We start from the raw sequence: 24,440 nt of genomic DNA, 5'->3' as shown, positions 1-24,440 counted from the left end.
TAAATTTGCAGGCAACAGGGAAGTAAACCCAACTGTCACTTATATCCATCTAATTCATGAGGTACAGGGATGGTGTCCAGATTATCTCAGACGGAAGTAAAGCACTGCAATAGTTTCAAAGATGCAGGAAAAAATAGGATAACACAGGGACTTTGTCCCTAGATGAATTAATGCAGCATGGATTCTCACAAGACACGGTTCTGACCACAATATAGAGAAATCTTCAGGGCTTGATGGAGACGTAGCCAAGAAAGTCTCTATTTCACAGCACCACACAGTAAACATTGTATAAGATGTTCCGAGATAAGCAAATTAGAAAGACAAAGAAATAAGATGGGTTTGCCCCTACACTCCAATATTACGTTTTTCTACAAAATCAAGGTATTTGGATAACCCTCTCACCCCAAAAATTAAATCAAGTTATTGCTTCAATGAACAAGAGGATCTGAATAAGAAATTTCCTTTGAGACAGCAGGGCTTGGAATAAATAAGTTATAATTTCTTATAAAACTATAAATAAATACAAAAGAATTAACATAAGAATTTACTTTTCTGAGGCTCTCCGTTTTTTATTACCAACCTCTCCTCCAACATTAGTGTCTACTATAACTATTCCTAAATCTTGTCTCAAACACAGTTGTCTGTCTCCACTGATATACTGTAATTCAAATAGACCAAATATGTTCCAGCTATCTTGATGAAGAAAAACTTTTCCAGCATTAGTTTGTACACTGTGAGAGGTTTAGACTTCAACACTGTATTCAGTTATTGCGGTTTTAGAATTTCACACAGCACTTAACTGTTTAACTGGATGCCAGTTAGTAAGAATTTACAGTCCACCCATTTTGCCAGAACTAGATATTATTACAGGGCACTAGTGCAATGTCAGTTTCATGGGTTCATCTTGAAATAGACTACTAAGTTTACAGAAGTTGTCTCTCATGATTTGTTCAACATATCTTATTCAGTCACAGTATAGGATTAAAAAGAAGAGCCTGAGCATCAGAATGCAAGCTAACCTTAACTTTTATGTTTCTTCTAGTTAGCATCTTCCCCCTAGACTCCACTGAACTTCCAACAAGGGGTTTTAAGATGAAAAGGAAAACGTTTTAAATTTCAGTTTTCAATGTTCAGCATTAATACAACTCTTCAGGTTCTCCACTTAGGAGTAGGGAAGTATTTTTTTTCCCCTCCTACACTTTGTGGGGAAATATGCCTCCCACTCTTGCTATTCTAGTGTTATGTATTTTTTGCTTGCCTCTGTGTCTTGGTTTACAATTAATTTCTGGTTTTTATACTTCAGTAACGAGGTGATGTTTTCTAGCTATAACCTGTACATTAAAAACCAGAAAAACAAAAGGGCTACTGTGTGTAACGCCCAACAATTGAAATGGTCATTTTTATTCTCAACAATTTAATTCTTCTCTTACATAATTTATGTTCTACATTTTAATATTTGGATTAAGAGTTGATAACAAAAAAAGTTAGACAATTTACAACTACCTATGTTTTCTGATTCCCAATACTTTCCACTAGGAATGCTGATTCTTTGTCTACTTTGATTCAAATTGAGGTCACTGCTAAAAGGTATCATTAAAAATGCAGCTCCAAAGCCAACACTCCCATTCACTGACTGGAAATACTGAACTAGCAGTACGTATGTCTATAAAACAGTTTTGATACTGTCTTTATTGTTTTATCTAGTAAAAAGTTTGTTTATATTAGGGCTCTATCAAAAAAAATATAGATTTCATTTCCTGAGTGTCCCTTCAAGCATTTTTAACAGTTCCCCAGTTTAAAACTGGTGTTTACACAACTCAGAGCTTAGATGTAGGTGCGCCAATTGCAAGAAATATATTCAAAATGCCACCGGCTTCAAAAAAAATTTCTCTGTTAAAAACAAAAAAAACACAACAGGTCTTCACAAATAGTTGGCCATTACGTGTATATGTTCTTGGACAGGTTTACATTCTCCACATTGTCTCAGACACTCACCCTTCTCCCAGCTTCTCCAGTACATCAAATACTTCTTCTGGTTGCTTCGTCAAACTATCTTCATCTAATTTCTTCAGCTGCCTGTATACATATAAAGATGTAGAAATCAAAGAGTTTAAGATTCTGTAATTTGGTTATTTCTGAGAACAGAACTTTAAGTAAAACTCATTTTAAACCATGCAACTCTGATAATTTGACAAAAATACATTTTATCTTAACAATATAAAATTTAGTCTGCTTGAGGAATAAAATACAGTGGTTAGATGTAGTGTGAAGTAAACCGCATTTAGCACAATCAGAACACCAGGTAGTGCTATTTCTTACTACTACAAAAGGTAGTACGGGGGGCAGCGTTTTATCAAGCACAAAGATCTACATTTCCTCTCAGTGGCAGGAAACAGTAAGTAGTTCAATGGGGGGAGGGATAGCTCAGGGGTTTAAGCACTGGGGCTGTTCCTCTGAAACCCAGGGTTGTGAGTTCAATCCTTGAGGGGGCCATTAAGAGATCTGGGGCAAACATTGGGGACTGGTCCTGCTTTGAGCAGGGGGTTGGACTAGATGACCTCCTGAGGTCCCTTCCAACTCTGATATTCTATGATTCTATGTAGTATCAGAATATATTCAGGATCATTTCCATACCATTTGAACATCATGATGTCTATACAAAGCTTGTACCAAGAGCCCACACAAACATTAAATTTATTTTCATGCCTTTGGGGGGCGGGGGTGCTTTGTGATGCACAAAGAAAAGGTTTGTTGGGGGAGGTCTTTTCCTTGCTTATTTTTCACATTTTAAATTCAGATTTTGTACATCTTGGAAGACTATGAATGACTGGAGAACTGGTAGGATAATGACCAAAAAAAAAAAATTAATGAAACTGAAATCTCATTAACTGAGATAGAAAGTGATTTTTAGTCAAACTGCTTAAGTTTCCTATAGTTGAAACACTTAGGAGCAAAGATGCCTGAGTTAAAGATTCCTATGCTCTTTCAATTTTAAAATAAACCTTCTCAATCATCACAAAACAGCAAGAAAAGCACAAAGCTGGTCTTTGCAGGTTACTTTTAACATACGCTACATACAATCACTACAAGATTCCGAACATTCCATAAGGCCATAAGTTCTTAAAACCAATCCTTTACAATCCACTAAGTGACATATAATAGCCACAGGAAAAGATACATTGTCTCCATGTAAACCCAAAACAGCTCAGTTGTGGATCCAAAAGTCAAGCACAACCCCGTTATCAGCCAATTTTGATTCCCACACTTAAGCCATGTTTAGGATGAAGTATGTGCGTAAGCCTATAATTTACAAATAAACATCTGATGGCTTCTATGAGCTGGAGTTACTACACATCAAGACAGCAAATACAGTTTTTGTATTTGTGATACTAAGGTGGCTCATCAGTCGCTAGTACAAAATGTAAAAAGCTTTGATGAAGTTTTTGAAAACCAGGAATAGAAGCCACGCTGTGCTCATTTTCTATTATGTTTATATACAAAAGCAATACAGCAGAAGCAGTACACCCATGCGTTATATACAATGGCTTCCTGAAACGAAGAAAATATTACAAACAAGCAGACTCAGGAAATGGCGAAATACTGAAAGTAGTCACTAGCTTCTCTGCAAAGATAGGCATTAAACCAACAGAACGTTACTTGTTTGAAAGAAAAAAAATCAGTAAATAGTCACCATATAAGTCACCATTTCCAAGCAGTGTGAAATGTGGAAATCTAAATGACAGATACTATACTAAAAAAAGCATCTAGAATGAGACCCAACCATTAAGTATCAAGCTAGAATTTTAGAAAATCCAGGCACTACATAAGTTCATTAGAAGCCAACTTAACTTCTGGTTTCAGAGTGGCAGCCGTGTTAGTCTGTATTCGCAAAAAGAAAAGGAGTACTTGTGGCACCTTAGAGACTAACCAAATTTATTTGAGCATAAGCTTTCATGAGCTACAGCTCACTTCATAGGATGCATCTTAACTTCTGTTTCTACAGACACCACCAGAATACTCAGATTCTGAACTCAGAAATTCAAGTTTTATTTCATCATTACTAAAAAGTTCTGAATCAATGATGAGTGAGCCAATTCATTTAGAATATCCTATATTTTACAGTGTACATTTTTAGAGAGGGTTGAAACTATAAAACCAGCATTACTGTATGGACACGAACACTCCAACACTGTACAGACACCCACTCCATCTGGGTCAAGTATAGTTAAATGTTTGCATAAACAGTTATATAATAAATGCACATTTCTACTAGTAGAAATGTTACTCCATCATTTAAAGAAAACAACTGCTATCTACACCACAGAACAAAGGAAGCTGCCTCTTCACTTCATCATTCAAATATACCGTTAGAAGCAGCTGCAAGCTACAGATAGTATTTTGACAAACTGAAACTTCATTCAATTGCTGAGATGCCTCTAAAATATCCCCTATCTCGGGTTGCTCAAGTACAGCCTGCAGTGAAATGATAGGAAGGTAACAGCTTTATTCAAAGGTTTCACTGAAATCCCAATCACATCCAACAGATACTGCTGTAGCTGACACAAATAAGATAAAGAACACTGAGGGACATAAGTAACAGTATACAAGGTTCTGTGCATAACTGTAAAGAACAAACATCTTGTCATCATGCTAATTAGTTTGCACTACAACTAAACATTTTGACCATTTAATGGAATAGCCAAGAGTGCAAAGAACTAACATAATTTCACTTTTTGCCAAATATACATGCAATAGTGACCTTTACTGATGTATAACTTATTATTAAGGAGAGACATCTGCAATTAAACATCTAATTCATTATTGACTAATTATGCCTGATTCCCCCCCCCCCCCAAAACCAATTCAAAAAGCAACCTGACAGCAGACTTGACATCTCTTAGTACAAAAGGTGAGGGGTTTTTGTTTTTTGAATGCAAGACTTATGCTTCCATTTTTCAATAGAAAAGGTTTGAGTCATTTGTTTTTCCACAACTTGACAGGGTTTCCTCAAAGGGTGGAGGCCCAATTATGCTAACGTTGTTTTCACAAATTCCCATCTCTGCAAGCCTGATCCCACTATTAAACTAATCTAGTGGCAAAAAAACAAAAACCAATTAATGTTTTAATATTCCAGGCTTCTACCCCCCTGGGGTTCTCTTTAAAGCAATTTGATGTCCCTCATTCATTCAAAGTGTTGCCATTGGTTATGGTGTTCTACAGCTAGTCTCCATCTCTCCCCCTCTTTTGTTCAAGTTCCTCAATCTTACAAATGGACATAAGAAAACTGAAAAATTCTAAGAACATGTGGACCAAGCAGATCTAACCTAAAAGATAACACTGTGTGTAATGTCACAAGAGATGTACATTAATGGAAACAGAAAATTACCACAATCACCTGCAACGGCCACCACAAGTGTGGCAGAATTGTTTCTAAGGTATTTTTAAAGTGCATACCTCCTTGATCTCTAAGTGCTCATTTGTTGGGAAGCCAATTTTCCCAAATGTCCAATAAGACATGGCAATTATGAAAGGTATGATGGAGTTCATGTGTGTGCACGTGTATAACAATAAAATAAAACCCTTAGGTACTCCCTTAAGGAGAAGAGAGTCTCTAAATCATCATCACCACTTGACAGACTTAGTATATCAAGGTCCAGAAATATTCAGTTTCTGGATGCACAGAAATGTAGACTGAAATTTATTGTGACTAACCAATTAAACAGACATAGCCAGTTATTTCATTGCGTAGCACAGAATTTATCACCAACAGGAAAGTCCACAGGTTTGTTTCCCTCAACGAAATAATTTAGCAACAACTCCAAGCACCATACTCTCCTAATTAACTGATGTTTCATGCAAAAGAAAAATTGTAGATACATCAGTATCCCAGCCAGTGTAGTCTTCCCTATTGGATTACAGTAAAGAGGTACGATAAGATGAGACCAGTTTTTCTTTGCTTCTTTCTATAATTGTAGCCAGCTTTTTTAAAAAAAATTGTTTTTCTTGGTACCTTGTATATCAGAGATATTTTGATTTTTTTTGTTTCCTTAAAACTGCAAAAAAAAAATTCTTAAAAGAGGGTTATAAAACATTTCTTTGGGTCTCCCACTGTGTATTTGGTTGTCTGTTTAGACTGTAAATGCCTCAGGGAAAGACGACTATCTTCTGAATCTTCTACCATCCTGAACAGTGTCACAATTTGAACATACCTGTTTGATGGTCATAAGACAGATGCCTTATATACAGGTATCTTTGCTGAAAGATATGTGGCTTTTGTTTTCAAGGTTTGGTGTCCCTAACCCCTATTTGACAGAAGCTGGGAATGGGCAACAGGAGATGGATCACTTGATGATTACCTGTTCTGTTCATTCCCTCTGAAGCACCTGGCATTGGCCACTGTCGGAAGACAGGATACTGGGCTAGATGGATCCAGAATGGCCATTTTTATGTTCTGCTTACCACATTTACATTAAGTAGTTTGCAATTACTCCAGGTTACATCTTTCTTGTGTAATATTTAACCTACGGAAAAGTCTTGAAGTCTCTTACAATTAACTTAGGCTTGAATAAAGATTGGGAGTGAATGTGTTATTACACGAAGTAAAACTATTTCCCCTTATTTATTTCCCCTCCTACTGTTCTTGTAAAGTGCTGGAAATGGCCCACCTTGATTATCACTACAAAAGTCCCGTTCCCGCCCCCCCCCCCCCGCCCTCTTGCTGGTAATAGCTCACCTTTCCTGATCACTCACTCTTGTTACAGTCTGTATGGTAACACCCATTGTTTCATGTTCTCTGTGTATATAAAATCTCCCCACTATATTTTCCACTGTATGCATCCAATGAAGTGAGCTGTAGCTCACGAAAGCTTATGCTCTAATAAATTTGTTAGTCTCTAAGGTGCCACAAGTCCTCCTTTTCTTTTTACTAACACAGACTAACACAGCTGCTACTCTGAATCCTATTCTTAGCTTTCTATGACTTGTGGGAGTGTTAGAAATTCATCAAGGGATGATAAACAACTGAAGGAAAATAAATGTAATATGTACAGAGCCCAAGTATAACAATTACCTGGATAAATCTAACACTCCCACTGCAATAGGGTCCATGCACCAATATTAGTGAAGCTGTAGTGATACATGCTGCCTGAGGGAATTTTTAGCCTGCGGACAAGAGTCCTGTGACGCTGGTTGCTATGTCACCCATCCCACGGCTCCCTGCTCTCTCTGGGAAAACCTGGTATATCTAAGGGATGAGTCACTTATGAACCTGAGCTGATTTTAGAGGATTTAACCTTTCAGTGGGCAGGTTTTTTATTTACATTTCCCACAGCGCCACCCACCTCATCTCCCTCCCCCGCCTCCCACAGACCGACCCCCCACCCCGCCTCCCACAGACCGACCCACACCTCCCCTCATCCCCCCCGCCTCCCACAGACCGACCCCCCCCGGCAACCCTCAACCTCACACAGACCGACCCACACCTCCCCTCATCCCTCCACAGACCGACCCACACCTCCCCTCATCCCCCAACCTCCCATGACCCAACCCCTAGTCCCGACACCCACAGCCCAAGCCCCTCACCGGCGCGGATTGCGCAGCTGCACGGTCTCCATGGCGCCCTAGAGCAGCAGGGCAGGGGGCGCGCTCATTCTTCCATGACTCCAGCCGCTCTCTCCCGGCGCTTTTCCAAAGACACTTCCGCTTCACTTCCGCCTCCTCTCCACACACCGGAAACAAGGGGCGGGGTTATCGTCACATGGTCTTATAGAAACCGCTGCCCCTCCCGCCTCCCGCGGCCGCAGGGGCGTGGTCCCTCCACTGGCTCCGCCCCTCCCCACTCAAGAGGCGGTGCGGGCAGTTCTCTTGTTCGTCGCTGCGGGCTGCCTCAGAGTCAGCCACCCGTGCATTAAGGGCTGGAGCAACAATTTCCCAGCAGCCCCAGCGCCTCCACCTATTTTGCATACCAGTTTACATATATTTAAATATCCAATCGGATGAGTATCATCCTGATTGCATGAGGCAGTCACTTTGAGGCCCAGAACTCGGGAGTATGGACGCTGAAGCCCTCTTGTCTCTGCCCTAGGAACCACCCCCATCCCTTCAGGCTCTGCTCTGGGAGCTGGAAGTAGAGCCCAGCAGCCCTGTTTCCTATCCCTCTGCTTTCCCATCCAGTCAACCTTCTCCTGAATGTGCACCAACCTATTATGGTTATTGGGCGACAGAGGACCTTAGCTTGCCCAAAGTTAATGGTCCTTAACCAGTGGAGAAGGGCCATTGAACCCAAGTAAATTGTGGGGACAACAAATGAAAAAAGGGGGACAGGAGTTACGGTTAAAGGTTAAAAATCAGGGAACTGGAAGGGCAGTCTGAGCAGAGAACTCCCAACAGCACCCACTGCTCCTTAAAGGTATCTAAGGAGTCAGTGGATGCTGCCCAGAAGACCTCTGCTCACAGGCGTAACATAACAAGGGATCAGAAATAAGCTTCACAGTTGCACAGCACCCCACCATCCAGCTTCCTCCTTCTGGTGTGATGGATGGCCATCTTGGCCAGCGCCAGGATAAAGGTGACAAGGAGGAGGTCTCACAACTTTGTGGGCCCATGGATGGGATGTGCATAAATGAGAAGGTGTAGGGAAAAGTGGAGCTAGAATCTCAGTAAGAGATTCTGGAGAAGCTGGAAGAAGGGCTGCAACCTGATGTGCCATACATAAATGTGCACTAAGGTCTCCCTCTTGCTGCACAAAGGACAGGTGTCAGGGAAGTTTGTGAACTGCACCAGGTACATACTTCGGCTCATGTCCCTATGGAGGAGCCACCAACTCTCCAGCAGGCCATGAAATCAGAGCGGAGTAGAGGCTGGCCACTGGGGTGAATGTGCTCCAAGCTGCCACTGGGGAAGATGCTCAATTATTCGCACAAGAGAACCAATGTGACTGGTGTAGTTCATGAACACTATCTCCAGAGGCTAAAGCTAATTGCAAGAGGAGGGGCAGGGCTCACCATGTCAGCCCAGGAGAAGTGGGAGCTCCCCTCTGTTATTAGCAGAAGAGGGAGTAGGGTGACCAGATGTCCCAATAAAATTGGGACTGTTCCGATTTTTAGTTTTTTGTCCCGTGTCCTGACTGATGCATGGCTGGGATGCCATTTGTCCCGATGTTGCAGCTTTGGCCACTCCGGCGTTTTTTTGTTTTTTGTTTTGCTTTGGCAACTCGGCTCCGGACGCTTTTTTTTTTTTTGCTTCCCCCATGTGTCCTGATATTTTGTCCGTTTCTTCTGGTCACCCTCAGAGGGAGTCAGAAGAGACATATTTACTCTCTCTTCTCCCTTCCTTTAATCCTTTAATGAGAAGGTGTAGGATTGGCTCTGATTCTTGCTTTACAAAGTTAGCCCCAAGAAATGAATAATACCAGGTTCCTGTTTACAGCATACAGCAGTAACAAAGATTGCTCCTTGCTCCATATTTATATAATCATAGAATCATAGGACTGTAGTGGAGGGATCTCAAGAGGTCTTTTAATTCAGTCCCCTGTACTCCTGGCAGGACTAAGTATTATCTAGAGCAGGGGTGGCCAACCTGAGCCTGAGAAGGAGCCAGAATTTACCAATATACATTGCCAAAGAGCCACAGTAATATGTCAGAAACCCTCCATCAGCTTCCCCCAACCCGCCTGCTCAAAGCACCTCCCACCCACCAGCAGCCCCGCCAATCAGCACCTCTCTTTCCTTCCTCATCAGCTGTTTCGTGGTGTGCAGGAGGCTCTGACCGGGAGGGGTGAGGGCATGGCAGGCTCAGAGGAGGGGGCAGGAAGGAGTGGAGTGGGGGCAGGGTCTGTGGCAGACCATCCCTGACAGGTGTTTGTCTAACCTGCTCTTTAAAATCTCTATGATGGAGATCGCACAATCTCCCTAGGCAATTTATTCCAGTGCTTAACCACCCTGACAGTTAGGAAGTTTTTCCTAATGTCCAACCTAAACCTCCCTTGCTGCAATTTAAGCCCATTTCTTCTTGTCCTATCCTCAGAGGTTAAAGAGAACAATTTTTCTCCATCCTCCTTATAACAACCTTTTATGTACTTGAAAACTTTTGTTATCATGTCCCCCCTCAGTCTTCTCTTCTCCAGACTAAACAAACCCAATTTTGTCAATCTTCCCTTCCAATCATTTTTGTTGCTCTCCTTTGGGCTTTCTCCAATTTTTCCACCTCTTCCCTGAAATGGGGTACCCAGAACTTGACACAGAACTCCAGTTGAGGCCTAATCAGCATGGAGTAGAGCAGAAGAATTACTTTGTTAGTCTCTAAGGTGCCACAAGTACTCCTTTTCTTTTTGCAAATACAGACTAACATGGCTGCTACTCTGAAACTTCCCATGTCTTGCTTACTGTTGACTCAAATGGCCCATCTTGATTATCACTACAAAAGGTTCCCGCCACCCCCGCTCTCCTGCTGGTAATAGCTCACCTTACCTGATCACTCTTGTTACAGTGTGTATGGTAACACCCATTGTTTCATGTTCTCTGTGTATATAAATCTCCCCACTGTATTTTCCACTGCATGCATCCGATGAAGTGAGCTGTAGCTCAGGAAAGCTTATGCTCTAATAAATTTGTTAGTCTCTAAGGTGCCACAAGTGCTCCTTTTCTTTTTGCGGATACAGACTACCCTGAAACCTGTCATATTTAGCTTGTGATCCACTATGACACCCAGATCCCTTTCTGCAGTACTCCTCCCTAGGCAGTCATTTCCCATTATAGTAGAATACCAGCTCTGCTACAGTTAAGATTAAGATATTCATAGATTTTTAAAGTCAAAAGATATCATTATCTAATCTGACCTGCATTACACAAAGAACCTCACCCAATAATTTCTGCATCAAGCCATAACTTCTGTCAGAGCTATAGCATCTCTATTAGAAATGTAGCCAGTCTTGCTATAAAAACTTCAAGTGATGGAGAATTCACCACATTGTTCAAATTTTATTCACTATTCAAAATCATTGCGCAAACAGTCCTTGGTTTGTAGACTGCAGGGAGGGCGCTGGTGACTGTTGAGCCCCATGGGCTGCAGCAAGGGAACTGGCTGGCAAGGGCTGTAGGGGCCATGGAGAGGGGGGACTTCCACTGCATAATGATTACACTTGGGAATGAGGGGCTCCAGGAGCTGCAGCAAGGTAGCTAGTTGGCTTCAAGGAGCTGATATAAATGAGGAGGTGGTCTCTGAACTCCCCAGGGATTTGGCAAGGGGGTTGCTGGTGCTGAGCACCAGGGGGATGCAGCGCAGGGCTAGTGAGTGTTGGGCACCCATGGGATGAGGTGAAGGGGCTCGTGGGTGTTGGTCACCAGGGAGATGTGGCGAAGGGGCTGGTGGGCGTTGGTCACCAAGGGAATGCAGCAGAGGCTGCTGGGTGTTGGGCACCAGGGGGTTGCAATGAAGGGGCTGGTCAGCATTGGGCACCCATTGGATGCCGTGAATGGGCTGGTGGACATTGGGTGCCCGTGGGATGCGGTGAAAGCGCTGGTGAGCATTGGGCACCACAGGGATGTGGTGGGGTGGTGGTGGGTGCTGGGCACCAGGGGATGCAGCGAGGGGGCTGATGGATGCTGAGTACCAGGAGGATGTGGCAAGGGGGCTGGTAGGCATTGGGCTGTGGAGAGTGTGCAAGTATGTTTTGGGGTCCAAGGAACTACAGTGAAGGGCCAGAGGGTGCTGGGGAGCTGTGGTAAGGGGGTGAGAGGCATGGAGCTGAGGGTTCACGGTGACAGGTATGGAGCTGAAGGCAGGGGGCTCAGGAGAGCTGTGGGGTGAGGGCTGACGGCAGGGAGCTGGGGGTTGGGGAAGCTGTGGAGTGAGGGTTGACAGCACCGAGCAGCGGGGGGTCGGAGGAGCTGGGGGGTGAGGGGACACGGCACAGAGCAGCGGGGGTCGGGGCACCTGGGGGGTGAGGGGAGACGGCACAGAGCAGCGGGGGTCGGGGCACCTGGGGGGTGAGGGGAGACGGCACAGAGCAGCGGGGGTCGGGGCACCTGGGGGGTGAGGGGAGACGGCACCGAGCAGCGGGGGGTCGGGGGAGCTGAGGGTGAGGGGACACGGCACAGAGCAGCGGGGGTCGGGGCAGCTGTGGGGTGAGGGGACACGGCACAGAGCAGCGGGGGTCGGGGCAGCTGTGGGGTGAGGGGAGACGGCACAGAGCAGCGGGGGTCGGGGCAGCTGGGGGGTGAGGGGAGAGGGCACAGAGCAGCGGGGGTCGGGGCACCTGGGGGGTGAGGGGAGACGGCACCGAGCAGCGGGGGGTCGGGGGAGCTGAGGGTGAGGGGAGACGGCACAGAGCAGCGAGGGTCGGGGGAGCTGAGGGTGAGGGGAGACGGCACCGAGCAGCGGGGGTCGGGGCAGCTGGGGGGTGAGGGGAGACGGCACAGAGCAGCGGGGGTCGGGGCACCTTGGGGGTGAGGGGACACGGCACAGAGCAGCGGGGGTCGGGGGAGCTGGGGGGTGAGGGGAGACGGCACAGAGCAGCGGGGGTCGGGGCAGCTGAGGGTGAGGGGACACGGCACAGAGCAGCGGGGGTCGGGGGAGCTGAGGGTGAGGGGAGACGGCACAGAGCAGCGGGGGTCGGGGCAGCTGGGGGTGAGGGGAGACGGCACAGAGCAGCGGGGGGTCGGGGGAGCTGAGGGTGAGGGGACACGGCACAGAGCAGCGGGGGTCGGGGGAGCTGAGGGTGAGGGGAGACGGCACAGAGCAGCGGGGGTCGGGGGAGCTGGGGGGTGAGGGGAGACGGCACAGAGCAGCGGGGGTCGGGGGAGCTGAGGGTGAGGGGACACGGCACAGAGCAGCGGGGGTCGGGGGAGCTGAGGGTGAGGGGAGACGGCACAGAGCAGCGGGGGTCGGGGGAGCTGAGGGTGAGGGGAGACGGCACCGAGCAGCGGAGGTCGGGGGAGCTGAGGGTGAGGGGACACGGCACAGAGCAGCGAGGGTCGGGGGAGCTGAGGGGACACGGCACAGAGCAGCGGGGGTCGGGGGAGCTGAGGGTGAGGGGAGACGGCACAGAGCAGCGAGGGTCGGGGGAGCTGAGGGGACACGGCACAGAGCAGCGGGGGTCGGGGGAGCTGAGGGTGAGGGGAGACGGCACCGAGCAGCGGGGGGTCGGGGGAGCTGAGGGTGAGGGGAGACGGCACAGAGCAGCGGGGGTCGGGGGAGCTGAGGGTGAGGGGAGACGGCACCGAGCAGCGGGGGGTCGGGGGAGCTGAGGGTGAGGGGACACGGCACAGAGCAGCGGGGGTCGGGGCAGCTGAGGGTGAGGGGACACGGCACAGAGCAGCGAGGGTCGGGGGAGCTGAGGGTGAGGGGACACGGCACAGAGCAGCGGGGGTCGGGGGAGCTGGGGGGTCAGGGGTTGACACGGTCTCTCTCCCAGCCCCCTCTCTTGAGCCCCGCCCTGTGCCAGGGAAGCGGAGCCCCCCAGGGGCAATTCAGCGGAAGTGGCTTGCAGCTCCCGGCTCGGGGGAGGCGCTGGAGGCGGGGAGCGGGCGTGGCCGGGGCGCAGCGGGCCCCGCCCTGTGCCGGCCGGCAGGAAGCCGCAGAAGGCTCTGGAGCAGAGCCCGCGGCGCATGGTCGGGGCTGGCTGTTCTCCGTGCTCCATGGCCCCCGCGGCCCGGGTCTCCGAGCTGCGCCGCGCCGGGAACGAGCAGTTCCGCAACGGCCAGTACTGTCAGGCCGCCGCGCTCTACAGCCAGGCGCTGGGGCTGCTGGAGGCGGCAGGTACCGGCCGGCCCGGCCTTGAGCCGCGCACAGCAGCAAGCGGGCGGGACTAGGGCCCGCGCTGGGGCTCGGGAGCGGGGGCGCAGCTGTTCTGCCCAGTGGTGAGGCATGCGGGTGCGGAATTTACCTTCCCTCCAAGCTACGCCTCCCCTTGGGGCCCGGGATATGAATCCGCCCGCCCCCAGCCTCCTCCCGGGGTGCTGGTACTGGGGGGTGAAACCACCTTTCCCTCCCCTAAAATCACTGCTCTTCCCTGGCCTGTGGAGTTGGGGGGGTGAAGCTGCCTGTCCTTCCCCCCCTCCTCCCCCGTGGGTGCAGGGCCGCTTTCGCTCATTCTTTTGAGTGGTGGCAGCCTGACGTCGTCCCAAATGGAAGATGGGCCCCATGCCTGTTCCTTGTACATGCTGGGGCCTCAGGTAGGTAGAGGCCTTGAGCCAGGTAGATGCAGGGCAAAGGGAGAAGATCCCTGTTGTGTGACCCAACAGCTGAGCCCCAGATCCGGTATTTATATGAGTGCCCACTCAAATACAAATTGCCAGGTTGCAGTAGGACTTCATCCACTCAGCTGCCCTGGGTGGCTTTAAATAGTTTCATATAAGAGACAGCAAATGGATGCCCCTTTAACTGCCTAGGTGACAAAATGCCTAGAGGGCACCAGTCTGTGCCCCTACATGTAATAGCTTTATGTACCCATACAGTATGACATTATTGCCCTGTATGTGTACTCTCGGTCTGGTAACAGAGGGTAAAGGAACAAGCTACAGTTCTTTAGGCTCCAAACTTGCCCTGCCATAAAGTTATGAGTGCTTCTTGAAACTCTTCTGCAAGCCAGAGCATTTCAGTAACTCTGGCTACCACCATATGCTGTCTCTGCCGACTGCACCATTGAAAATGCCAAATTACTGAATCATATATGGACAGGTGAGAGAGTGATGTGGGCTTGGGAACAGGGCAGTTCTGAGCTCCAAGCCTATATCTGACCCTAACTTTGGACTTAACCTTTCTGCTTCTCTCTCCCTATCTGCAGAACAGGAATGATGATGCTTTTCTACCTCTCAGCAGGCATGAGGATTAATTAGCTAATGCTTTGGAGATGAAAAATGCTGAGTATTATTGCTGGTACTGATAGTGATATCAGCAGTAAACCTCTCTGTTCTCTTTCCCCAGCTGTGACTTCAATACCTGTAATATCCACAGCACGTGGAGTCTTGCTTTTTGCAAGAAACTTCAGATGAGTTGGCTTTAAGGTCTATTGAATAAACTGTTTCACACTTCACGGTTTGATTTGTTTTCTGTCTCTGCTCTTAGGGGAGAAGAATGCTGAGGAAATGAGTGTCCTCTATTCAAATCGAGCTGCCTGCCACTTGAAGGATGGAAATTGTAGCCTCTGTGTTAAGGACTGTTCAGTGTAAGCATCTTCTGTCTAGAGAAAAGCTGTATTTTGTTTTGAATGATACAGGATTGAATATAGTATCTGCCATATATGTCCCCTGTTACTGCGTGATGATATTTTGTCCTGGCATAAGGATGTTAATCAATCTTTATTGGTCTCTCTTCTACTCTCTTATGAACATTTTTACCATGTTGCATCAAGTAGGGGCAGAGTCTGCTCTACACACGGGTGTAACTGAGAACTAGATTTGGCTCATAATTTAGAAAGAGTTAGGCCAGGGACCCTGGTCACCTCCCATCCCCAAATTCCTCTTTCCCAAACATTTGTAATGGAATATGGCATGGTAGAGACTTGCTCCTCAGTAAGCAGCAAATTTAAGACTAAGGCTATGAAATCCTAGACAGGCTGGAAAAGCCCACGTAGCTCATCTAGGGTATGCCTAATGCCCCACAAAAAAAGTGTTCTTAGCTAACTTGGGCTAGCTAACCTGAGTTAACTCTGGTTTAAAATAGCAGTGATTACACAGCAACTTGACATAACCCTAATCTGCCCCCCTCCATCTCTGCAGGAAAACAGTAGCCAGATGCTCTTGCCTTTAGGCAACAGTTTGTCTGTATAGCACCAATAGCATGTTACATGTACACGCAGCTCTGAAGACAAAGATTCTGCCTTAAACAGCTTACCACCTTCTACAGCTAGTGCAGTGGGATTCTGTGGTTGCCATGTCAAGATTTCTTTATAAATCTTAGAAATGCAAAGTTTAAAATGTTTGAAGTGATGGTGTAACCATCTTGGTCCCAGGATATTGGAGAGACAAGGTGGGTGAGGTAATATCTTTTACTGGACCAACTTCCGTTGGTGACAGCGACAAGCCTTCAGATTTAAAATTTTTATTAAAGCGAATGTTAAAATAATTATATAATACATAGGTTGAGAAAAGAGTGTCTATACATCTGGGTATAGTGCTTAGATTATCCACAAATACAAAGTTTGTTTTGAAAAATCATATGATACATAGAGTACATAATCAGCAATAACCCAAATTTTAGGTGAATAGATTTAACAATACAGTTTAGATATTAGAATCCGAATACCCAGATACATCACTCATGAAAAGTTGTACAGAGATTTGGTTGTGGAAAGCAAAATACATCAATAAGTGGAAATTGCCCCCCAGTAATAAAGAAGAGCACTGTATAGAATTCTCAAAGTCTGAGAGAGGTATTCTGAGTGTCATAGTTAAATACAAGGTGGAACAGATTGTTAAGCATAAGTAGTACACAATATGTATTAACTACACCTCTGTGTAGCTCGAAAGCTTGTTGCTTTCACCAACAGAAGGTGGTCCAGTAAAATATTACTGCACCCACCTTGTTTTTCTCTAAGCTTAAAATATGACAGTTGAGCAGTTTTTTTCGAATAAATTATTCTGGTGTGGATTGGTTAAGAGCCTTCTGCCTACCCTAGTGTGTTTCATATGCAACTGAATGGCTATGTACATTGATAGGAACAAAGTTTAAAACCCTTTTTAATGCGAATGGAATTATTTTAGCAGTGTGGAGAACCTGTTGCAGCAGGGAATGAGCCATTAATTTTATTTGGAGCAGAATACTTTCACATAACCTTTCTTCTTTGCTAAACAGTATGGCTGTCAATTAATTGCAGTTAACTTACACTATTAGAATAGAATACCAATTGACATTTATTAAATATTTTTGGATTTTTTTCTACATTTTTCAAATATATCGATTTCAATTACAACACAAAATACAAAGTGTACAAATAATATAAAGCTCACTTTATATTATTTGCACTGTAAAAATGGCAAACAAAAGAAATAGTATTTTTCAGTTCACCTCATACAAGTATGGTAGTGCAATCTCTTTATCATGAAAGTGCAACTTACAAATGTAGGGTTTTTTTTGTTACATAACTGCACTCAAAAACAAAAAAATGTACAACTTTAGAGCCTACAAGTCCACTCAGTCCTACTTCTTGTTCGGCCAATCGCTAAGAGAAAATAGTTTGTTTATATTTACAGGAGATAATGCTGCCTGCTTCTTGTTTACAATGTCACCTGAAAGTGAGAACAGGCATTCCACATGGCACTATTGTAGCTGGCGTCGCAAGATATTTACGTGCCAGATGGTCTAAAGATTCATATGCCTCTTCATGTGTTGGCCATTGTTCCAGAGGACATGCTGATGATGCTCGTTTAAAAAATAAAAAATGTGTTAATTAAATTTGTGACTGAACTCCTTGGGGGAGAATTGTATGTCTCCTGCTCTGTTTTACCTGCATTCTGCCATATATTTCATATTATAGCGGTCTCGGATGAATACCCAGCACATATTGTTCATTTTAAGAACACTTTTGCTGCAGATCTGACAAAATGCAAAGATGATACCAGTGTGAAATTTCTAAAGATAGCTATAGCACTCGACCCAAAATTTAAGAATCTGAAGTGTCTTCCAAAATCTGAGAGGGATGACGTATGGAGCATGCTTTCGGAAGTCTTAAAAGAGCAACACTCTGATGTGGAAACTACAGAACCCAAACCACCAAAAAAGAAACTCAACCTTCTGCTGGTGGCATCTGACTCAGATGATGAAAATGAACATACGTCAGTCTGCACTGCTTTGGATTATTATCGACCAGAACCCGTCGTCCGCATGGACGCATGTTCTCTGGATTGGTGGTTGAAGCATGAAGGAACACATGAATCTTTAGTACAACTGGCATGTAAAATATCTTGCAACGCCAGCTACAACAGTGCCATGCAAACGCTTGTTTTCACTTTCAGGTGACATTGTAAACAAGAAGCAGGCAGCATTATCTTCTCCAAATGTACACAGACATGTTTGTTTGTCTGAGCGATTGGCTGAACAAGAAGTAGAACTGATTGGACTTGTAGGCTCTAAAGTTTTACTTTCCTTTATTTTGGAATGCAGGTTTTTTTGTAGATAATTCTACCTTTGTAAGTTCAGCTTTCATGATAACAAGATTGTACTTGTATTAGGTGAACTGAAAAATACTATTTTTTTTACAGTGCAAATATTTGTAATAAAAATAAATCTAAGCACAGTACACTTTGTATTCTGTGTTGTAACTGAAATTAATAAATTTGAAAACTTAGAAAACATCCAAAAATATTTAAATAAATGGTATTTTATTATTAACGGTGTGATCATGCGATTAAAAAAATTAATTGCTTGACAGCCCTACTAAATGGGCCTTTGTGATTGTCACTGGGAGAAAAGTTTAATATTTTCTTCCTTTAACTACTGGCTATATTATCACAGAAATTAGAGATGGAAACCTTCACCAAGTCCCCACTACTGCAAGATTTGTTCCCTACAATGCAGTATGTGAATACAATTTGAAATATAGCCACACATTTCAAGACTTTGCCTTTGAAAATTTGGGTCATAGACAGTTAAGACTCAACAAGCTCCCAGGTGATATGGTACCCATGTGGGAGAATCTGATATTAAAAAACTTGACCTTCTGACTACCTTTCTGATGAATTTAGCTCAGGTGGCCCAGTGAGCTGTGTTGCTTTCTCCCCACTGATCTAGTGCTCTGGACCTGGTCCCTTTTGGAATCAAACCCCTACTGAGGCGGGCAGCAGCCTATGAGGCTCTGGAGAGATACCAGTTGGCCTATGTGGACTACAAGACTGTATTACAGGTTGATTGCACTGTACAGGCTGCACACGATGGTGTCAACAGGTAACTCCTAACTTCATACTGTTACACAGACCAGAATGAAGACTTGAAAGTACAGCAGAGCTCATTCAGCTGCCTCTGCGAATCTCAGCCCCACTTAGCTGGGATGATTGCTTGGGAGCAGGTTGGGTGCATTGGAATGCTTTGTAAATGGCATAGATCTGATTGTTATGCAGCCTAGCACTGTTTCTGTGGTGTGAGTTCTGTGGTGATATTTGCTGCCAGCACTAAAGCTGTCTGTTCCCGTCAAGTTGCTACTTCCCTTTGTTATAGCTGGGGAATTATTCCATTTGGCCATGGAAGTTTTCCATATTTTATATAATGTTTATTTTTAGGCAGCTAACCAATTACAAGTGGCCACGTTCCAACCTGAAGCCTCCTTAGTACCTTTCTGTTCCCAAGAGCAGGTCTATATGAACACAGTGTGGTCTACTAAACTACTAAGCCTCTGTGCTGCTCCATATCTTCTTATGTTTCACAGCACCGGTGAATTCTAGTAAATTCATAGCTCCCATCCTAGCATATCTTTTTGCTTTTGGTATTGTCAATACTGAGAAGAGACTCCTTTCATTGAAACCCTTTATGTAGAGCCTAGCTTTGCTTTTCGCAAAGGGAGAGAGGAACTGAGCTGACAGAAGTTGGCAAAAAGGGCCCTGCAGAAGAAATATGGAGAATATGTAAAGATAATTCATTTTAAGTTTCTTGCGAAAGAGTGTATACCATTAAATTAAAAATTGCTGTTTGTGGTAACTGGATAGTCTTCTCTTTTTTTAAGCTTCCTTTCTGAATGGCATTACAGCCACAGACTTCCTCTGTTTATCTTCTTATTGCCCGGAATATCTGATCTCATGAAGAAGCATGGCATTGTGGTTCAGACCCAGAACTGAAATTCAGGAGGCCTCAGTTCCAGTCCTGGCTCTGTTACTGACTCACTGTGTGACCTTGGGGACAAATCATTTAACCCCAAGGCCTCTGTTTTCCCACCTGTAAAATGAAAACACATCTACCATGGGTGTATGTGAGGTTTAAGTCATCAAGTGGCAAACACTAAAATGACAGTTTTCTTACCCTAAAGGCACGTTTTCCTAACTATACACAGTTAGCAGGGTTGCATGCACAGCAGTCACACAGTATTTGCCTGCAGATGCTCAGTTAGGAGCCTGCCTGTTGAAACTGAGCACTGTCCTGGAAAGATGGCCTGTTCTGCCAGCAGACTTGGTAGCTACACAGCCTATATCTCTATTTCCAGAATGACAAAAGCCCTGTTGGAGAAGGATGGCCTTGAGTGGCGCCAGAAGCTCCCACCAATCCCTTCAGTTCCTGTTTCTGCTCAGCGAAGATGGGACTTTCCTCCTGCAGGAAGCCAGGCGGCTGCCCCAAGACACAAACCATATGAAACTGCATCTCTAGAAAAACAAGGTGAGCCTTTTCCATGTTTAGATGGCACATGGAGTTGTGGGACTGAGATGGGACAGTAAAGTACAAGGCAAATGCTAAACTTGTTCTGGTGCTTAAGGCATTGGCCTTCGTCTCAGGAAAAGTAGTCTCTGTTCCTGGCTCTGCCACAGACTCTGTGTGTGACCTTCACCAAGTCACTCAACTGCTCTGTACCTCAATTCCCTGCCTCTACAACGGGGATAACATAATACTTCCTTTCTCCCACCATTTGTCCATAATGGTAAACTCTTTCGGGCAAAGATTGTCTCTTACAATGAGTTTATCCATTGGGGTGCTGTTCTTGCTTGGCACTTATATTTTATTATAGTAAAGCCTATAATAAATACTAATAAACCAGTCATTCCATTCTGTATCATGCTGCGGACAAGCTACCAACTTGGGATTCTTGAATTCTGCTGAACAAGGAATTGATGGGATTGCAGCTTAACCCTGATTTAAGTACAATTCAGAGAGTAAAACCAGGTGTGTGATTCTCGCCCTCAGCCTTCTGTGGCCTTGATCCTTTCAGGCAAGTCTAGCTATCTCTTATTCTCAGTAAATCTATGGTGCCCCGTGGTAGCACTCAGATATCTAGGTGGGTTTCTGTCCAAAGATAGTCTTTCCACAGAACAGATTTCTCTGAGAGAATTCAGGCTTTTCTGTGGTTGCTTAGGTTTTCATACTTAAAAAGTAGGGTTTTTAATTAACTGTATTGATCACTGCCATTAACAAATGTGACTGCTTAAGGCTCTTTCATTTTTACGTAGCAGTATGTTCTCTCAAATACAACTTCCAGTGCCTACTGCTGCTATGATTGAAAGAGCAAAAATTTTGAAGCAAGAAGGAAATGAACTTGTGAAGAAAGGGAACCATAAAAAAGCTATTGAAAAGTACAGCGAGAGTCTAAAACTCAGTAACCAGGAATGCACAACTTACACCAACAGGTAACGTACAAGCACCGATTTACCATATTTCCCTTTGGGGGGCTCTCTTTAAGTAATTGCAGTAACTCTTATCAAGTTTGGACCCAACCCTGCTGTCTGATGCCCACACACAGCTCCCACTTAAATGAATGGGAGCCAGGTGCATGCCTGAGGGTAGAATTTTACCTTTAACGTTTATCAGTGTTGTGGTCAGAATACATAGCTTGTGCAAGTGTGTGGGAGATTAGGGGAAGCATTTTCTCCTCATAACAGATGTTTGCTCTGCAAGTGGAGATACCTTTATTTTCCAAAGTGGCTTTAAGGAGCCTGTATGGAAATTCTCAGCTTAAATTGTTCGGCTTTTACTTCTTTCAAATCTTTAGTTCTGTTTAGAATGTTCTGTTTTTGATGGTGCCTGCTCTCCACTACCTACAAATAATAGTGTAATGACTTATCAGAAACCTTTACTGCTTGTGGTGCATTTGAAGGCAGCTGCAGAGAACCGAGAACCTTCCAGGACAGTACACACAGAAAATTGTAACCTTAGAAATTCTTAAAGCGACAGCTGGGGACTGAAAACTATTTAAGAAAATTATTAATTCTTACAGATTTGTGGAGCAATTATTTTATCGACTCCCCTTTTAACCAAAACAAGTTTTGAGCTCAGGAAACGAGAAGATCCTTGATAGTACCTCATTCTAAGTTTATAGAGGAGGCTTTTTTATTAAAGAGAAGCTTGTGACTGGGCAGGGGTTGAGATGAGACCTGCTGTGGGTACACACATGCTGCACAGTAAGATGCTGTCTAGCCTTGTTTTGAAAAACCTTTTTAATCTCTACCAGTCAGTGCAGGGTTTGTACAATGAGACTTTCTCCATGGAAGAAACCTGGTTAAGATTGAATATAGTGCCCCAAAGCAGGGATCATTGTAGCCCACCACTTGAAGCCTAAAACCTTTAACTACCATTGTCTGTGCTCCAGAGCTCTTTGTTACCTGTCTCTGAAGCAGTACAAGGAAGCAATACAAGACTGCACAGAAGCTCTGGAGTTAGATGCTAAAAATATTAAGGCGTTTTACAGACGTGCTCAAGCATTTAAAGAACTAAAGGTAAGTAACTGCAAACAAGTTTCAGACCCCTTTCAGGACTGGGATAGAGAAGCCATGTTCTCACAGGCATCACTGAATCTTGAATCCACAACTGTGGAGTTTCCACAGGCCTTTTATAACTTGCCTCTGTGCAAAACAACTACAAATCTGCTACCTGACTTGGAATCTCCCTTCACTATGTACCACACCTTAGGCTAGTGATTTCACTGGCTGACAGCTCCATGGATGTGTGTGGATCTTTCTTTGGGAGAAAAAAGACCTGAATCAGGGTGTTTGTCCTTTTTATAGGTGTCCTGCAAGTCAGGTTTTCTGGAAACAATGCTTGTATTACCAAAAACTTACAGTCATGGTTCTTAGTAAGTCAGTAGCAGCTACCTTCACCTTTGTGTGGATTTCTCATTTGCTAGCTTCAGGTTTCTTGGTGTCTTGAGTTGCCTGATAATTTCCTGGAAACAGCTAGATCCTGTGTTTGGGGCACTGAAAATGACTATAGAGGGAGGTTTTCGCAAACAGCCTAGATCTTAAACTACAGCTAATTGTGGCGTTCTGCACTATTTAATCAGTTAAAGCAGCTCCTGTTATAACATGTAATCTAGGTGTAATATTAGACTGACACTGGAGCAGGTTAATGCATCAGCTTCACCTCCCATATAAACAGAGTGTCTTTCTAGTACCCAATTTCTGTGCATTACAAAACAGCTATGCAGTTGTCAGTCTCTTCTGTGAGAAGCACATGTGAAATAGAAGGGGCTGTGGCAGATAGTCCTTCAGTGTATGAGCTTTTAAAGGCCAAGTTTCAAAAATGTTTGCATTTTCAGTGTTCTAAAAATGTGTTTTGCTTCTAGGATTACAAATCAAGTATGGCTGACATTAATAGCCTTCTGAAAATTGAACCAAAGAACATAGCTGCACAGAAACTACTGCAAGAATTGAACAAGAACTTAAAATAAAAAGGAGCATGAAATCTGTCTGCTCTTTACTGCAGAAGACAGGCTTTCCTTTTAATACTGATACAGGGGCCCAACACTGTAGGGCCAGCTCTGAAATCTACCATCCTTATTTGCCGAGTAGTAGCTAGTTCTCTACTGCTTAATTACACATACATTAATATGTACCATCTATATCAAAACTGGTATCTCCTTGTAAGATCTTTATAAATTTTAAATGACCCTGTTTTTGAGAAACATTCAGGTTAATTTCCTTGGTATAAGGTAATTTTGTAAACTCATTATTTATTTAAGTTAATCTGTCTGCCAAGATGGGTGTGGGGGCTAGGGCTCCTCTTCTGGCTGGGGCATGTCTTCAAAAGTAGTAAACTGAGTTTATGGTAATGTGCTCAAAGTGGAGAGAAGCAGATCTGCTGTGTATACTGCTTCTGCTTGCTTAAACAAGCCACTTACAAGGGCTGCTGCATGAGAAATTAAAGGCAGGGTTTCCCTAGCACAGTTCCAGACTCTCTTTTAAATATGAGGTGAGACCTCAACAAGAATAAATGACTCAGGTGTTCCCTGTCTTAGCTGGTGCCTACTTGCCCAAAGCTGCTTTTGTTTAGAGTAACTGTTCGGAAGCTTGCAGCTGCTTCCACATAGCTCTTATCCCTCACAAAAACAGGCATCAAGTCTTTAATTTAAAACTGCCTTGGTACTGTATTTGTGAGCTATCTTCACTGCAGTTGAAGTTTGGGTCCTAGCAGCTTTGAACCTTTACAACTTCTATCTAAACGTTTTAGCTTCTGTTTGTGTCTTGATGGCTAGCTGCTATTACTGCTGGTACAGGGAAGAGGGTGTATGATGGTATCCCACACGAGGCCTCTGACGTGAAGAACGATCTTCCTCTATTAGACTTATGAGCATGTTATAATCTGATTCTTCCCATCGAGTAGTGGTAATGAGTTACTTTTAATCTTGAGATCTAAATAGATAACAGGATGACTTGTTTGGCAAAGCTACTGTATGAACAATGCAACCTCTATTAAAAGCCAGCATATGTTACAGCTGTGTGTGTGTTTTTATTAGAAGTGTGTATTTGACACAAGGCTCTGGGTGTACTCTGTTACCATAATTGTTGCTGGGACAGGGAATATTTCACCACTATAAA

The 24,440-nt window shown here is 44.5% G+C and overlaps 2 protein-coding genes across 3 annotated transcripts in view; one reads left to right on the top strand and one right to left on the bottom strand.

Moving 5' to 3' along the window:
* The window catches only part of STK4 (serine/threonine kinase 4), a 74,398-nt gene extending 66,682 nt beyond the window's left edge, over positions 1 to 7,716 (bottom strand). The window contains exons 1-2 of the mRNA XM_048819668.2: positions 7,582 to 7,716; positions 1,996 to 2,076 (exon numbers count right to left, since the gene is read on the bottom strand). Of these exons, the coding sequence (XP_048675625.1) occupies positions 1,996 to 2,076; positions 7,582 to 7,613 (113 nt within the window). The 5' untranslated portion in view covers positions 7,614 to 7,716. The remainder of the gene's footprint in view (positions 1 to 1,995; positions 2,077 to 7,581) is intronic.
* Positions 7,717 to 13,546: 5,830 nt separating this feature from the next.
* Positions 13,547 to 24,334, top strand: TOMM34 (translocase of outer mitochondrial membrane 34). Of its 2 annotated transcripts, none has more exons than XM_048820851.2 (7): positions 13,547 to 13,755; positions 15,064 to 15,163; positions 18,727 to 18,879; positions 20,126 to 20,295; positions 21,110 to 21,257; positions 22,217 to 22,343; positions 23,189 to 24,334. In XM_048820851.2, exons 1-7 carry the CDS (start codon positions 13,605 to 13,607, stop codon positions 23,291 to 23,293), a joined length of 954 nt encoding a protein of 317 aa, XP_048676808.2. In that variant the 5' UTR covers positions 13,547 to 13,604; the 3' UTR covers positions 23,294 to 24,334. The 2 variants fall into 2 exon arrangements, with proteins under 2 accessions (XP_048676808.2, XP_074974894.1); XM_075118793.1 differs by lacking the exon at positions 13,547 to 13,755 and adding an exon at positions 13,790 to 13,869.
* The last annotated feature ends 106 nt before the right edge of the window (positions 24,335 to 24,440 follow it).

The sequence above is a fragment of the Caretta caretta genome, chromosome 13, assembly GCF_965140235.1.
Source record: "Caretta caretta isolate rCarCar2 chromosome 13, rCarCar1.hap1, whole genome shotgun sequence".
NCBI lineage: Eukaryota > Metazoa > Chordata > Testudines > Cheloniidae > Caretta > Caretta caretta.
The sequence above is the reverse complement of the archived record's forward strand: the minus strand, read 5'-3'. Positions and strand labels throughout refer to the sequence as shown.